The sequence below is a fragment of the Panthera uncia genome, assembly GCF_023721935.1.
Source record: "Panthera uncia isolate 11264 chromosome D3 unlocalized genomic scaffold, Puncia_PCG_1.0 HiC_scaffold_8, whole genome shotgun sequence".
NCBI classification, from domain to species: domain Eukaryota; kingdom Metazoa; phylum Chordata; class Mammalia; order Carnivora; family Felidae; genus Panthera; species Panthera uncia.
The window spans coordinates 16,322,011-16,338,355 of NW_026057586.1; the positions used below are offsets into that span (position 1 = coordinate 16,322,011).

Here is a 16,345-nt window from a genome sequence, read left to right on the forward strand (position 1 = left end):
TTTGGCCTGAAATTCACAAACGGGTAGAGGACCGTCGCCATCCGCTGAGGGCAGCAAACAGCTGGGGAGCAGCTGCCTCACATGGAAAAACTACAAAGGGAAATTCTGAGAACAACCGGCTTGAGTCGTGAGGAGGCCACCATATACTAGAAGATGCAAAGTCTCTTTGGGGCCAGCCCAGGATTGGGCAATGTGGAATAATTTGGGCTTGGTGACACTTTGGAAAGCCTAAGGCATGTGGGGACAGGGTGCCCAGAGGTGCTTAAAAGTAGCAGTAAGCAGCCTTTTTGGCCTAAGGGTTGATTGAGAAAAAGTGTTGCTGGGGCTTTTTTTGTTTGTTTGTTTAATCCAAAATTAAAATCACTTCCTTTTTGTCCCACGGTGAAGACGGTGGGGGAGGGGCACAGTGTGTCACTTATCTGTTTGATTATCTCCTTTACTGGAAGGAAGGAATCCTTTGGAAAATGAGATGCGGCCTTTCAGCCGCTGACATGCCAGTTCTCGGGCCACCTTGAAAGTTGGCAACAAGAAAGCCACTTTCTAATTTCTCTTTTTGGAATTGGGCTTCCAGCTATGCTCTGAGCCAGGAAGCCGGGGCCTGTGAGCCAGGAACCTGGCAACTCCATTGCCTCCTTGCCTTAATTTATATCCGGGTGGAATCTGTTTACTTGGGCATGACGGGCAGCGCTGAGCAACGCAGTCTAGAGCTTTCCCATCAGAAATTGCAACGGTAGACGTTTACTGCTGCGTGCCAGGGTGGGATTCGATGGGGGGGGGTGGATCTCCAAAGAACAGGACCTGGCCTCACCCGTGAGGGTTCCCGCCCAGAGACCCGGCCTTAATTAACAGGGAATTAACCAGAGAAGCTGGACGGAACATCCAGAGGCAGGGTAGGACTTTATGCTGACATGAACTTCTTCTCTGGTCTCCGGCTCCCTCCCTGTGCAGCACCCTAGGGAGAGCTCTTGCCAGAGTGCAGGGACCAGGTGGGCCTGATGGGAGACGCTCACCTCCTCCCACCTCGTGTAGACCCAGACCGGCCCAGCAAGAGCACGGCGGAGGCACAGGAACGTCACCATTGTGTCTTTGCAGTTGGCGGTCTACGGAGGTTACGTTTTGTCTTCAGACCGTAGGTAGTCCTCTCTGTCTTCTTCCCCGAGGTGCAAATTGTACCACTTGAACATTTTTTGCATGGCACTTCCCAAGAAGTGTTAGTGTGAGAGATCAAGTTCAAGAGATCAAGAATTCTAAAGCGGTGAGCAGTTTGGCTTCTACGGCTGAGAATTCAGGGAGAAACTGAAGCGGTCGCAATTGTAAGGGATGGACACGTGCTACGTTTCGTGCATCGTCTCTAAGATTCCTTTGATTTAAAGGCGGACCTCTTCTGAGCATCTGCTGCCACGGTTCCCCCACGTTGTATTCTCTTTCTTTAGAAATGTCTGCGTTCGGATGTTTGGGGAAGAACACGTTACTACACCCACTTAAGGGTTCATGGTGCTGGTGCACGAAACGCTCGGAGATTGCCTTTTTCAGAAATGTCAATTTTGATGAAGCCTGAATGTCCCCCAAATTATTTAAGTTTATTTTGAGAGAAAGAGCACCAGCAGGGGAGGGGCAGAGAGAAGGGGGGTGGGGGTGGGGGGGTAGAGAGAGAATCCCAAGCAGTCTCTGCACTGTCAGCCCAGAGTCTGATGTGGGGCTCAGACTCACGAACCGTGAGCGCGTGACCTGAGCCGAAATCAGGAGTGGATGCTTAACCCTACTGAGCCACCCAGGTGCCCCTCCCCAAGTTATTTTCTTAAGATAATCCCTGTGAACATCTCACAGATGATAGGGTCCTGGAGATTACCATTTGGAAAATTAACATCAAAGGCCTAAGCTCGGGGGTTGAGCTTGGTAGGTCATCTGGTTGACTTTTAGGCAAGGACGTCTTCATCGCTAGATGAAGTGGCCAAAGTCCGGAGGGAAGCCTCTTGCTGCAGACTACAGAGCATCTGATGAGCCAGGACGGGACTCCTCTGTCCTAGCCTACAGAAAGAACGTTTGTTCCTGTTTACGGTGACCTTAAATGGGAGCTGACTTTCCGTGCAATTAGAACCGGCTGGAGGGTATACCATTGAGCTTTAGCGGGACATAAAACTCGTTGCACAGATAAGCCTAGGCTGCAAATTCTCTCTCCTCTCTCTTCCTCCTCCAAATATAACAGCTACCAATACTTTAAAAGCAAACACACACACACAAAAAAAATACCAAAGCTTCAACATCACTGTCTGTTGAATCACAGTCCCCTGCCGCGGGCTGCCGCATTAGAAAAGAATTTCTCAGGGTTTAATTTTCAGTCACCGGTGTCTGTTGGATTCACCACACATGCAACACAGGACTAGCATTTGGTTTTCGTATTTTACTAAGAAAAACATTCCAACGGCAGTAACCAAGAACGTCAGGAAGGTAGGGATGGAGAGGAAGAACTCTCATAATGAAAACTATGAGAGAGGACAGGCGTGTCGTGTGCCCTGACTGTTAGGGTCCTAACCCGAGTGATGGGCCATAGAGAAGGTGGGGCCCATGGTGCTGGCAGCGAAAACAAGCGCCCCAGTTGCGTCTCTTTGACCACCACGATGCCGTGGAAAGTTCCTTGGCTTGGAAGCCGGGGGAGCTGGCCCAGAGCTGCTTCAGTATCAACCGCGGAGTGTCGCGGGGCAGGCCCCGGGCCTCGGCCTCCTGCTGTGTAGGAAGACCAGGACTGGGTGAGCCCCGAAGTCCCTCTTGCCCTCCCTCACCTTTTCCATAACTTGCTGCGATGCAGCATAAGTAATCTGAGCCCGACCGGCCCCGTGAGCCCTTCAGTCCTCACCGCTTTGCCCTCCATCTGTGCGAGTGCCAAAGCTCAGCGGCGTGGCCAGCTTCGACACCTCAACAGAGAACTTTCCTTACAGTATCTAAAAGATGAATAACGAACATCCAGATATTTGGCCCAGCGACGGGGAAAGTTAGCCGGATGAGCCCTGCGTCTGGGAGAGCACAGCCAGTCTAAGCAGCTTCATCTGCTGTGGACTAATTAACAAAACGAATATTTCATCATGGTTAAGTTTTTTTCATGAAGAGATAATGATCATTGGGTATAAACACATGTGATCTAAAATCTCCTTTCCCCATCCCCCCCCCTTTTTTTTTCCCTTCACCTCGTCCCATATCTGCGATGTTATAGCCGGAGGAATTCAAAAGTCAAACATAGCCTCAGCTCACTCTTAGAAAAGCGTGTGGAGAGCAGAAGGGGGCGGCCTCGAAACTGCCCCTGCCGGTTGAAGGGTGGCCGTGTACACACAGGCACGGTGACACAAGCCGTCTGGCTACCACACAAGAATGGCGGGCCGGTTCAGACACCCCAGGGAGTCTGTGTAGCACCGATGGGGAGGCAAATTTAAGGACACAGTGGCTCCGTGGTAATTAGCTTACTGCTCTATTTTTCCACTTGTGTTTACTTTCTGATAGACTGACTGCGGGACCCCCGGCGTCCCTTATTACAGTTCAGAGTGTCAGGGACGGCCAGGTGTTTCATGTAACTTTCAAGCTCCACTTAATCCATAGATCAGTGGTTCCACCCGGGGAGCTTTAAACATTGCGGACCCTGTTCCCTTGCTGCAACCCCCAGATGGGTGGGGTGCAACACAGTGGTATTTTTTTTTAACCCCTCCCCCTCCCCCAGGTGGTTATCACGTGCCAGCAGGGTGGAGACCGGCTGCCCAGGGCCCAAATCTGCACAATCAGCTTTTCAAAACAAACCTCCGTTGGCTTGTGACATTGCCCACATGAGACATATTGGGAACATTCTCTAGTTTCCCTTGGGTTTCTTGAGATACTCTTCTTTCTAATGCTTACGATGTGTATCGCCGACAGTAGTAAAAATTAGAGCTACATGCCCCCATGTGGCTAATCAATAATAATGCACCTTTAAAGTCTGAACTGGTTGGAGCAAAATGTTAAGTAACCCCTCCCTTGACAGGGGCTGCTCACAGTTGGGGATGTTCGGTGACCACAGCGTGAATTGAGAGGTCTGAAAACATGCAGAATCAGAGATGTCTACTCAGACTTCTAAATGAATCGTTAACGCACGCACAGGATGGTTTTAGCTCCACATTTGACAAACTGCGGGACAGATGAGCCCCAATTCAGAACAGACTGCATGCTCCAGGCCTACACACGCAATTAACTTATCTTCAGACCATCTGAGAGCTCCTTCCAAAGGGTGATGTAAGGAACTGTTATTTTGTAAGGAACTTCCTACCGATAATATTTATGGAGCACTTGCCCTGTACTGAGCCCTGTTCTAGGAACTTACAGGTGTCACTTCATTGATGCCAAAGCAACCGAGGTGATCGAGGCTTTTGTCATTTTATTATTTGAGGAATGTGCCCGGCAGCTGTGGCCACCAACCCACAGGGTACAAAGTGGCAGCATCGGGATCCAAATTCTGATCATCTGCCTCCACCAGAGCCTGGGCTCCTTGCTACTGTGTCAGTCCCTGTCTGTAGAAGATTGACAAATCCTTTGGACAGAGTCCATCTTGAGGTCTGTGTTCTGATAATTACACAAAGGGACAGAGAACAGACCAGGCGTTTTCCAGGTGAAAGTCCCTCGGCAGAGCTCATCCCCGGGAGTGGTGATGGTTGAACAGGCAGGTGCTTCAGGGTCCCTCGGAGGACTCTGGTGGAGCTATGCACTAGGACCTGCTCCCAGGATTTCAGGTTTCTGAGAGCAGGTTACATGCTGCTGCTGGCCCAGCAGTCACACGACGACCACTGTCCTGGGCTCCGCCTGGCAGAGAGCTCTCGGGTGTTCTAAACGCAACTCCCAACACCAGGCTCACCGCATCCCCCCGATGCCACATTCGGAACCTTCAAGTCCCCAGCCTGTGTACACAGGGAGACCTGAAGCAAGTTACGTTTCCTTATCTGGAAAGGAAAGATCGAACCAAAGATACATCGCTTCTAACACTCTGTGATCTAAATAGAGTCTAGAACCTGGTAGGGAGGCTTACTCTCCTTGTGAAAATACCAAGTCGCCTTCATCACACCGGCACTTGGAAAATTCAGCGGAGTATATGGAAGCAGAAATGGAAAGACGGGCTTCTAACTCTTGTTCGCGGCGGCCTGGCTCTCCAGCAGGGCTGGTTCCTTACAAAGGCGGATCACAAATTGTTAACTGGGCATCCTCGATTGCTTTGCATCCTCACGGCGTCACACGGCCTGGCGAGTAGCAGATGCTCCGGAAGTGGATAAGAGGGAGAGAGGGAGGGATGGGTAAATGGATGGATGAACAGACAGGTGGATGGGAGAGAGAAATGGATGGGAAGCAGGGACGAGACTGTATGAATTGGCCAGTAGAAGGGCTGGAATGGATGGATGCTAGGTAGGCAGAGAGGATGTGCTCCAGCCGTCCTTCCGTACTAACAGACCGAATAAACCTGCAGCCGGGGTCATCTCTTTATGCCGGGGTCCACCATTCTCGGCCATCAGCACGCCCAGAGTTGGTCAGGCTTCAGGCCTTCACCACCAAGTGCTCTCTTGCGTGGAAATGCCCTCGTGTCGCTCTTTTATGCTGAAGACCGATCGAAGTAACTGGCTCTCCTCACATGAGTTCAAGTTCTGTAAGCAAGTAGGACTGTAAATGGGTACATTAAACGTGGCTAAAGAGCCCAGAGGAAATTGCCTCGTTTGTAGAAAAGGCGTCGGGCTCCGATTCGGGATACCCCAATTCCAATAGCCTACGTCAGCGGACTTGCGAGATGGCTTCCAGAAAGTCACCGGATGTCGGTTTTCCCTCGTCCTGTTTGCGTTAATTTCTGTCCTTCGAGGATCCTGGGACTACCAGGCGAAAGGAAGCAAAGGGCTGGAGGGGTCCGAAGACTGAGCCAGGCACCGTCTCCTGTTTCTTACAGCTTCTGTGCCAGCTCGTGCACAGACCTCCCCTCGTTCATCACCGTAGTATCCTTCCGATGCTGTGGTTCAGGAAACTGGGGCTCACCGAGGCCGGATAACTTGCCCAGGATTCCTCAGCTAGTCCTCGACAGAGCTGGGCTGTGGAGCCAGGACAGTAGCGCCGTGGAGGCCTTGCTCTTAACCGTTCCATTTTGCCACCTCCAAGCAAAGACCTCCGTCCTCCTCCTAACTCGCTCATTATTACACAGCTCTAACGTGGGTCCACATCATTCCCCAAGCGTACGAACTGGCCGTGCGGGTGGGGAAGTCACTGATAGGACGGTTAGCATGGGACGTGGGAATTGACGAGGTGGCCCATTACATCACGTACACGTAGGTGGATTTAAAAAGAGACTGCCAGGGGCACCTGGGTGGCTGAGTCGGTTGAGTGGCTGACTTCGGCTCAGGCCATGATCTTGAGGGTGATGAATTCGAGCCCCACATCGGGCTCCCTGCTGTCCGTGCCAAGCCTGCTTCGGATCACCTGTCCCCCTCCCTTTGCCCCTCCCCCCCCAGGCACACTCTCTCAAAAATAAACATTTAAAAAATGACATTAAAAAAGACTGCCACCTTCCTGTGGATTCACGTGCATCTCCCAGTCTTTCAAAACCTAAGCTAGAGGTTGACTCTGCTGCTTTTGGTAACTTAGAGACTGAGCACTGCTTCGCTGGCTTGAGAAGTGTGTTCCAAGCAGGGGCGCTCCAAGCCTCAGGCTTCTGTGAGGGGCAGGGACCGGGGGGGTGACGGGTGAGCTCTGAGCCCGCCCCCTGCTATGCTGCCTGTGCTAGTTGCCATGTTGCCCCCCCCCCAAGGCCCACCCCACCTCCCAAAGAGCAGAAACGCCCACCACCACGTAGATCACCGAGCAGGGGACTGACCCCGTTGGAGAAAGCAGCTGGGCTTGGTGAGCAAGGTTCGTGTGAGCATGGGGCTCTCCTGACGCCCAGGGTGGCCATCTGTTTCCCAGGTTTGCCATAGACAGCCACCAACTAGGTGGCTTAAAGGGCAGAGATGTATGATGTCTGTTCTGCAGGCTACAAGTCTGAGATCAAGGTGTCGGCGGGGCTGTTTCCCTGCCCCGTGCCCCTCTCCTTGCTTCTGGGGTTTGCCCGCAGTCTTTGGCATTCCTCGGCTCTTGCTGAACCTACCCTGATCTCTGCCTTCACCTTCACGTGGTGCTGCCCCTGGGTGTGCCTCCATGTCCTGAGTTGTCCTTTTTGTAAGAATACCAGCGTCTGTCTGTCTGTCCCCCCCCCCCTCTCAAAAATAAACTTAAAAAAATAATTTAAAAAAATACCAGTCACGTTGATTCCAGGCCCGGCCTGTGACCATATGATGTCATCCTAACTAATTACGTCAGCAATGACCCTGTTTCTGAATAAGGTCACATTCTGAGGCACTGGGGATCAGGGCTTCAACATACGAAGTTTGGCAGGAAAACAGTTCAGCCTATGGCACGCTATTTCACAAATATTTTTTTGAGCAGCCACTGTGTGAGCTATGGGCAATTGCAGTCCTCAGGTGGCTTACACTCCGGTGCTGGGAACCACTCTGCAGAGAAGTCCAGAACATGCTGCCTGACCTCAGGACTGTGGTATCTCTGTAGAGAGGGAGGACAGGCTTCATGGAACATCTGAACTGGGTCTTGATAGCTGATGGGTCTCCGTGAATGGAGGCAGCAAAGAGGGCTTCCCAGAAGAGGGGAATAATAAAAGTACACGAGCCTAGAAGGACAAGAAGGGACTTAGAGGGACCCCAGCTGCGTTCTAGATCGCCATGGTGGTTCTCTGCACACCCAGCCCAACCCCAAGGGCTTTCTGAGCTCGGCACGTTTGCCTGTCCCTGGGTGTCAAAGTGTCCTACCCGACCCCATATTCACACACCCTCTCGTCCCACAGACACCTTTCACACACAGCTTGGTGGTCTGCACCCGCTCATCTCAGCGAGAGGACCTCTGGTAGCCAGTCTCCCCCCACCACCACGCAGGCTTGTGCAGCCCATTTCAATGCCCATAAGCTGAGAGTTGGGTGAATTTGGGGGTGAATGTTTGACCACGTCACTGTTCAAGTCACCCATTCTTTCTTTCCGAAATACAATTTCACAAAGAGCTCTTGGAGCTTCTAATGCTCTACGAGACAGCACTGGGACCCTTCCAGTGGACAGCCAGACTGCCTTCCCCGGTGCCTGTCCCATTTTACCCCAGGCACGTGTGTCCAGAGCACCTGGCACGTTTTCCATCCTGGCCTCACATCTCCCTGGGGTGGGTGCTCAGCCCTGATCTGTGACTGACATGCACACACACACACACACACACACACACACACACGCACCTGGCCTGTGCTCAGTTCAAACAGCTGGACTGTCAGGGTTTTTAGAGACCAGTTTTGTGAGCCCTGCACGAGAGTCCCATTGCCTGAGCTTGGAGGATAACTTACAGCAGGTGAAATGTTGGCCCTTGGATGGGTGGGAATGTGACTCATGTCACATTGGCAGATCCCACCTCCTGAAAGGCACTGATAAAAGGGCCGTGGTTCCCACGTTCACGCGTGAAAGAGGAAGATGCTGGGCTGCCTGAATGAGAAAGGCTGAATCTGGAGTTTTTTTGGGGGGGGGGGGGGGGGGGCGGAGGGGTGTCTCTGTCTCTCCCCTGACCCGAATGTGCGGTCAGTGACCTGAGCACTGTAAAATCGCCAGCCTCTCTCCCTCGCACGCCCCCGCTGCCAGCCGATCCCCCTGGGACTGCCCTTTGCGATGCTGTCTCTCTGGGTCTGGGGGTCCTCCAGCCTCCCAAGCCGACCTGAGCCCGCCTCCTCCCACAGGGCACGACGAGAAGTCTGAGAACGCGGTGGAGGCCAAAACCTGCTGTGCTACGTGCACTGAGTTTCTCCAGATGAAGCAGACGGTGCTGCAGCTGAAGCAGAAGGTACGTGCCTGTTAGGGTAGAAGCAGCCGCATAAAAAGAGGACTCCGGGCAGGTAAAGACGAAGAATGTTTAGAAGCAGTAAGCAAATAAGGTGTCGCCCCCGACTGCCTTGAGCATTCACTGGGGCTGGTGCCAGCTGGGTTTGGAGTTGGACTTAGCTTTGCCCACCCACCCTCCGGGCTGACAGCTAGAGGGCGACAGGACGGCCGAGGCAAGGAAGGGACCGATGAGGTGACTGGTACAGCAGGCCGCGAGGAAGGGGCACGTGGCGAAGACGTAGGCAGGAAGAGCTAGGATTGTTGCAACTTTGGGTCAAACGAACCACATCCAGACACGTGGTCCTGGGACAGACTCACCCAGCTTTACTCTGTCTAACGTGTCGACTACGTTTTACGATAGAGAGCGTCCTGTCTAGAAACTTCCACAAGCTGACGATGAATTTCTGTAGCAGCTTTATTTTTTCACATTTAAAAGCTATGGCCCGTGCTTTGTCTGGGCTGCGTCACCTTGGAAAATAGCTGTTTGGGTACGTCGTGTCAACAAGAATGAGGATTGACTCATTTTACAAAAGGCTGCCACACATGCCTCAGAGAATATCAGGTTTCTAGTAACGTTGGTTATGCTGTGAGTAATGGCCCCGTGATGGATCTAGTGACCTGATTTCTTGAACAACTGTCCTGGACCCAGATCAATGCTATTTATTACATCTAAGGTCGGTCGATTTCTCCAACTTGTCAGCGGCTCAGAAATCGCTCTAATGCTGCTGAAACAAACGAGGATCTGTTTATATATCCTGTAATCACGATCCCAAGTGGCCTCTGACCCAATAGGGAGAACCAGCAGAACACTTTGTAAGCGTAGCAACGTAAACACAGAGATAGAAATGCATCCCACGCACATCCTCAGGTTAACCCTGGATTGATGTTAATATTTACCGAGCAAATCCAAAAAAGGGCTCACGGAAGAAACTTTGTGTTGCACAGAGGACTGGGCTTGCGGGGAGGAGTTGCTCAGCATCTCAAGACCTAAAGCTACACTCTGCTTCCTCTCCCGGGTAGTTAAAAAATCCAAAAACCGTAGGGAAATTTGTTTTCCAGCCTGGACGATCTTGAGAACAGGGCGACGAAATCTCCCAAGTTGTTCAGAAACGCAGTTGGCTAAATCAGTATCCGGCTTTCCCTCGGGCTCCGTGGCTTTCATGAAATGTACGTTCTGTGAAAGAAATATCTAAAGAGTTGAAAATTTTGTGTCACAATACCCACCACCTTTAAAGACCTTGTTGTAGAGCTCGTACAAATCCAAGAGCAAGTACTTCCTAGTGCTTCGGTAACTCACGTGGTACCTCTCACACGCTTAATACGCCAGTAACTCGCGTGCACTTAGTACTCTGACAACTCACAGGTTAACTCTCAAATACTTAGTACGCCAGTAACTCGTGGTAACTCATACACTTAGTAGTCCAGTAACTCAGGCAATAATTTGCATGCACTTAGTACTGCAGGGACTCTCGTGTGGTAACTCTCACGCACTTAGTGCTCTGGTAACTCACGTGCAGTTGGTCGGACAGCAGTTGATCCATCTCATGCTGAACTCTGCACACACATTGTGACAAGTCGAAGCTAATGCTGACATTCAAAGAACGTGAGAGGAGCGACTCCTTTTAAAAGGCGCCTGTTGGAAGGGGCGGCATCCTGCGGTTTCCAAAGCAGTCTTCCATCCAGGGCGCCATTTGTGCCTGTGCAAGAAAGGTGCGGCGAACCGCGGATAGGTGAAGTCACTGCCCGAGAGGCAGGCCAGACTCCTGCTCCTGCACCGGCGGCGGGATCATCGGTTGGTTTTCGCTTCATCTCACTACTCCCGATGCCGCGTGTTCTTTCAGAAAGAGCGTAGGACCTCTCCCCAAATCAGCTGGCCGAGAGGTAGGTACTGGATGTCAACGCCACGGTAGAAAATAGGATGCAGACGTGCCGAACGGCCCCGTGGGTGTAGTCAGCCAAACCCCAGCTGCAGAGACTCGCCAGGGGGAGTGCCCTGGGTTCTCTGATGGGTAAATTGTCAGGAAAAGAAAGAGGTGGGGCGACGACCTGAAGGTTAAAAGAAACCGAAAAGACACGTCATTTTGGTAAAATGAACAAGACGAAACCGTAGCAGGTGGACTTGCGTGGGTAGGCGAGAGATTATTTTTAAGACACAGGAAGTGATTACGATAAGGAATAGCGGTCACTTGGGGTGGAGGGGAATGAAACTGATTGGGTCGGAGCACATGAAGGGTGACTTCTGATGACTGGCCAAGTTCTGTTTTTTTGACTTAGGGTTTCATTAAAAAGGTGCTTGCCTTATAATAACTTGCTAAGATACAGATTCGTGGGTTTTCCGGATTCTGTGCTTTTATTTTCCCCTTAAAAGGTTTTCCAAACTGTGTGCAGACATCAGTGCCCCCAGCTTCCTCATTTCTTCTTCGGTTTGGGAGAAAAAGGAAAAAGCTGATTTTGGCTAAAAAGGGAGACTAGGGATGAAGTAAAATACCCATCATTTAACTCGTAGAGGGGGTGCCAGGCCCGTGAGAGCACTGAGGGAAAATCTGCGGCAAGGAGTCAGGTTTTTAGAAGCCCCTTGTGTTCCTGCTGCAGGGACTATTTGATTGGAGATCCACGCTGCGGCAGGGCAGTTGAGAAAAGCGTGAATCGTGAGCTCAGGAAGGGTTGGTGAGCACCTGCTGTGCCCTATGGTGGGCTGGGAAGTGAGGAAATACGAGACGGTGTGGAATGAAATCCTGCCTCTGTAAAGTGTTTCCTCTGGGCAATCAAGCCAGTGGCACAGGTCAAACCCCAGTTGCCAGGCGGAGGGGGGCAGCCAGTCAGAGCCTCAGAAGTTACAGGTCCGCGCGGTTTCAGAGGCGTGCACACATTTGCAGCCCGAGGTCTGCATTTGCTCATCCTAGCGCCGCCCTTGGTGCTGGGGGACTAACTGGCTTCTCGATCAGTTGTGACTTCCTCTGCTACCTTGATCTAGTTGCTCTGCAAAATGGGTCTTCTCAGGATATTGAGAAGACTAATCCATACTAAAGTGACTGTAGATTGCTTTGCAGAATATCACTGGTAATATTGAGAGAGGCGGCTTGATGTAGTGGTTAGGAGCACAGATTCCAGAACCGTGTTGGCTAAGTTAAATCCTAGCCCTGCTACATGCCGGATGTGTGACCCTAGGTAAGTTACCTAACGTCTCTGTGCCTCACTTCTATTAAAAGGGGACAGCAGGGGCACCTGGGTGGTTCAGTCGGTTAAGCATCTGACTTTGGCTCAGGTCACGATCTCACAGTTTGTGAGTTTGAGCCCCATGTCAGGCTCTGTGCTGACAGCTCAGACCCTGGAGCCTGCTTCAGATTCTGTGTGTGTCTCTCTCTGCCCTCCCCGGCTCATGCTCTCTCTCTCGCTCTCTCGCTCTCTCGCTCTCTCTCTCAAAAATAAAAACATTAAAAAATTTTTTAAAAAGGGACAACAATGTTTCTGTTTTCATGATGATCAAATAAGTTAACATTTATAAAGGACTTAAAATGGTATTTGCCACTTAGAGCTTTATAAATGGTTACCCAGTAAACAATGTTAATTGTATATCCTCACAAAGTGCTGCACAGACAGCATCTACCTGACTCGTACCAACAGCTCTATGAAGTGTAGATACCTTATCACAAAGGCTAATACAAGATAACGATATTCACGATTCCATTGGTTGGAATCTAGGAGAAATGGACACTCCTCTGTCATTACCATGACCTTCACACATACCTGCATCCCACAAGCCAGTCCTCCGCTGTGTTTTTGCAGCAAGTCACACCAGGGACCCTGGACATCTGCCTCCAAAACTCTAGCACCCTTACTTTCCCACTCATCCTGCTGACGTGTAGGGGACCTGAGGGAGCCAGAATGTAATTACCCAGCCGGAGATCAGCCAGGAAGCGGAGGTTGACATTTATTGGATCAACTCACAACTTCTACAAGGGAGCAGAGAGAGCTGGACATACAGATCTCGTCCTCCAGGCTTGCTTACAACACTTTAAATCCAAAGGTGTGATCATCTGGCCCAGGCCTCTCGATTTGTAGGTGTGGAGGTGCGAACGGGGAAGGGAGAAAGGACTCGCCCAAAGTCACACAGCCAGACATCGTCCCCTTCACGTGCCCAGCAGGCCTTTCAGGGGGATGTTAACAATCTTCATTTGGTAGATGGGGAGATCCCCCGGGGAAAAATAGTAGCAGGGCTGAGACTGAGACCTAACTCTGCCTAATGCCAAAGCCCACAGATGTGATCCACATTTCGGTTTTCCTCTCGGAAGCAGATAATAACATTGGACCAGCCTTCAGCTGCCAGTGTTGGCTGTTCCCTAGTTACGGTAGATTTGCTTCTAAATTCCCCTCACTCGTTGGTTCCCTCCCGTTCCACACCAGGGTGACAGGCCCACGTTTGCAGGTTGGAGTGGTATCTTGCCATGACCCAGTGACACCAGCACCGTTGTAAACCCCTAGATCACAGTAGCGTCCTGGTGAGGGCTTTGAATCACGAGTCCTGATTAAAAAAAAACAAAAACTGACTTTCAGACTGCACAATATTCTAATTCTTATGGTTGGCCCCACTGGCTTCTGAGTGATGATCACGGGGGTCATTGTTTGCATTTTTCAGGGAACACTGGGTCTTCTCAAGGCATGGAGGAGGGCAGTGAGTGGTCAGGAATCTCCTAGCTCGTGGACCCTTAACGGCTGTCCTTACCCAAGGATGTGAATACTAGGTAGGGGACTGCCAAGCATCCTGGGATGTGCTCAGAAATGCTAAGGATATCGAGGGGACTCTTTGAAAGACGTTGTTGATGCTTCTTGGAACTCCCTGTCCTCTGAACATCCTCCTGCCCAGAGCTGGATAGATTTCAGTAAGAACCTCAAGTTCTTTGGGGAAGTTCCAGACGGGGGAGCATCCCGGATTCACATGGGTCCCCTAAGGCAGCTGAAGCAGAACAGGACCTTGACCGCAGGAGAGCCTGCCCCGTGCTGTGAGGGACGCTGAGCGGGAGCAACACCTTGAACCTCTTGGCCCCGCTTGTTCTTCACACCAGGCTGCAGGGATACAGCCGAAACCTTCCAGGGGTTTCCCATGAACTTGCCTTTTAGAAAAATTGCACATGCTTCTATTAAGAAGCTATTAGGATGCGGTATTAGGGAGTCGCCCTGCAAAGGAGCCAAAAGAATTTGTTCTCCATGAGACATATCGGATACAAGTAAAAACCTTATGTTGCGATGTTTGCTTTTCACTGATACTGGATTCCTCCATTGGCAAGAACATCCGTCTCCATGACTAAAAAGAATCATCAGTTTCTTAAACTGGATCGAGCCAGCCCCCCACCCAGCGGCTCTCCGGCGGGAGAAGGGGACCTTGGCCAGGGGTCCCCATCAGAGTCCTCTTTCATCACGGATGTGCTAAGTATTCCCAAGCCTCCATGCTCAGAAGTGGACACGAGTGCAGGAGACCAAGGACCTTCTGGAGCCAGATGAGGTCATCTTGGACAGCAAACCTTTCCCAGGCCTACCATCCACCTCCTGATCTCTCAGTGGTGATTTAGTAGATGCATTTTGTAGCTCCTACTCTCCCCGCAGGCCTAGGCTTCGGGGCTCAATATCTCATGATCATCTTTTATTCTGTTACTGTCGAGCCAGGTGCCCTAACCCCTGATAGTGAATTCCTTATTTATTTATTTATTTATTTTACTTTTTAAATGTTTATTTTTGAGACAGAGAAGCAGAGCATGAGCAGGGGAGGGGCGGAGAGAGAGGGAGACACAGAATCCGAAGCAGACTCCAGGCTCCGAGCTGTCGGCACAGAGCCCGAGGCGGGACTCGAACCCGTGAACCGCGAGATCATGACCCGAGCTGAAGTCGGATACTTAACCATCTGAGCCACCCAGGCGCCCTCATTCCTTACTATTAAAGACACGTGCAGGCCCTGAAGTCTTAGGGTGGTTTGTGTGGCCTCACTGACAGAGGGTTTCACTCTGCTGCATCAGAACTTGACCAGAGAGAGGGCTGTAGTCTCTTGGAAATGGGTGGAAATCCCTGAGGAAGGAAATAGGAGGTGAGAAAGGGTGACTTGCCCATGAAGGTGGAAAGGGAAAAGACTCCCAAGATCGAGGTTATCCGAATCCTCTCCCTACATGGACAGCCTGTGCCCAGAGGGCAACACAGACCAGGAGGCAGCAACTGGCAGAGCACCTTGTTGTTTTGTGCGCCCAGAAGTCATAGTTCAGGGTTGATAACAAGCCTCAGAGGAAGAACGTTGTACAATTTTTAATTTCCTTCGCTGTGCTGATGTTGGACCTCACAGGGCACAGAGCTGGCCACCTCTGACTATGCAGCGATGGTCGGTACCTCTCTCAAAAGCTCAGATCCAAAGATGGATGTAGGGCGTCTAGAGCATTCCAAGGCTAGCGATGAGCCCTGCCATGCGCCTTCTCCTGGCCTGTGTTGTGCTCTGGGTTTCCAAGCAGAGCCTCCTCTGGGAGGACATGGGGACGAATGTAACATGTTCTAGAAAAATCTCAGAAATACCTGGTTTCTACGGGACTCCAGAGTAAGTCTTCTGGAAGGGATAGCTCTGACCCTCATAAATGAGCCTTTCTCCACCTGACTTGGCACCCCAAAATTAGCTTCTTGAAAAAGAGAGACTGGAACTAACATCTATCAAGCACTTAGTATGGTCCGGGTCCTGTGGTGGACACCTAACCTACATTTCCTGTTCAATCCCACAGCCCTAGAGGTGGGTGGTGGTGTTCCCTTTTATGTGAGGAAATGGAGAATCAGAGCATCCAGTTCTCCCCGAAGGTCTCACGGATTCACGCAGCCTACTTGATCTCAAGGAACGTGAAGGTCATTTGTCTGGGTGACCCCTCTGGCTTCCCCCTGGAATGAGCTGCCTGAAATCCAGGAGGGAAACCATAGAGGAAGCCATGGTGCATCTTATGCTCTCATCTCAGAAGTTATACACCATCCCTTCCGCCATTTTCTAGTCATTGGACATGAGTTTCTAAGCACAGCGCACGCTCCGAGGGTGGAAATTAGGTTCCCCCTTTCGAAGGTGGGCATGCCAAAACCTTTGTGGACCTATTTTTTCCATCACAGTCACTGTTGGCCACTGGTTCCCAAACACCTGAGCGTGCAGGTGAACCTTAAGCCACCTTCTCGGTCCTGGCTCCCTAGGCTGAGGGGTCTCTAAGAGCGGGGACCCTTCTCAATTGCCATTGTCACCATTAGAACCAAGCACAGGGCCTGGCACGTGGTAGGTACTAAATAAAGTAATTAACAAATTGAAGACTCAAGTAATGAGTCTAATGATCACATCTCGGCTATCTGGCACCTATCCAGGTTTATCCACTAACCAGCCAAGTGATCTCATAGGAGTCATTTTC

At 51.1% G+C, this 16,345-nt stretch overlaps 1 protein-coding gene across 1 annotated transcript in view; it reads left to right on the forward strand.

Moving 5' to 3' along the window:
* Positions 1-16,345, forward strand: part of CCBE1 (collagen and calcium binding EGF domains 1) — a 231,507-nt gene that overhangs the window by 202,520 nt on the left and 12,642 nt on the right. The window contains exon 6 of the mRNA XM_049620281.1: positions 8,798-8,901. Within this exon, the coding sequence (XP_049476238.1) occupies positions 8,798-8,901 (104 nt within the window). The remainder of the gene's footprint in view (positions 1-8,797; positions 8,902-16,345) is intronic.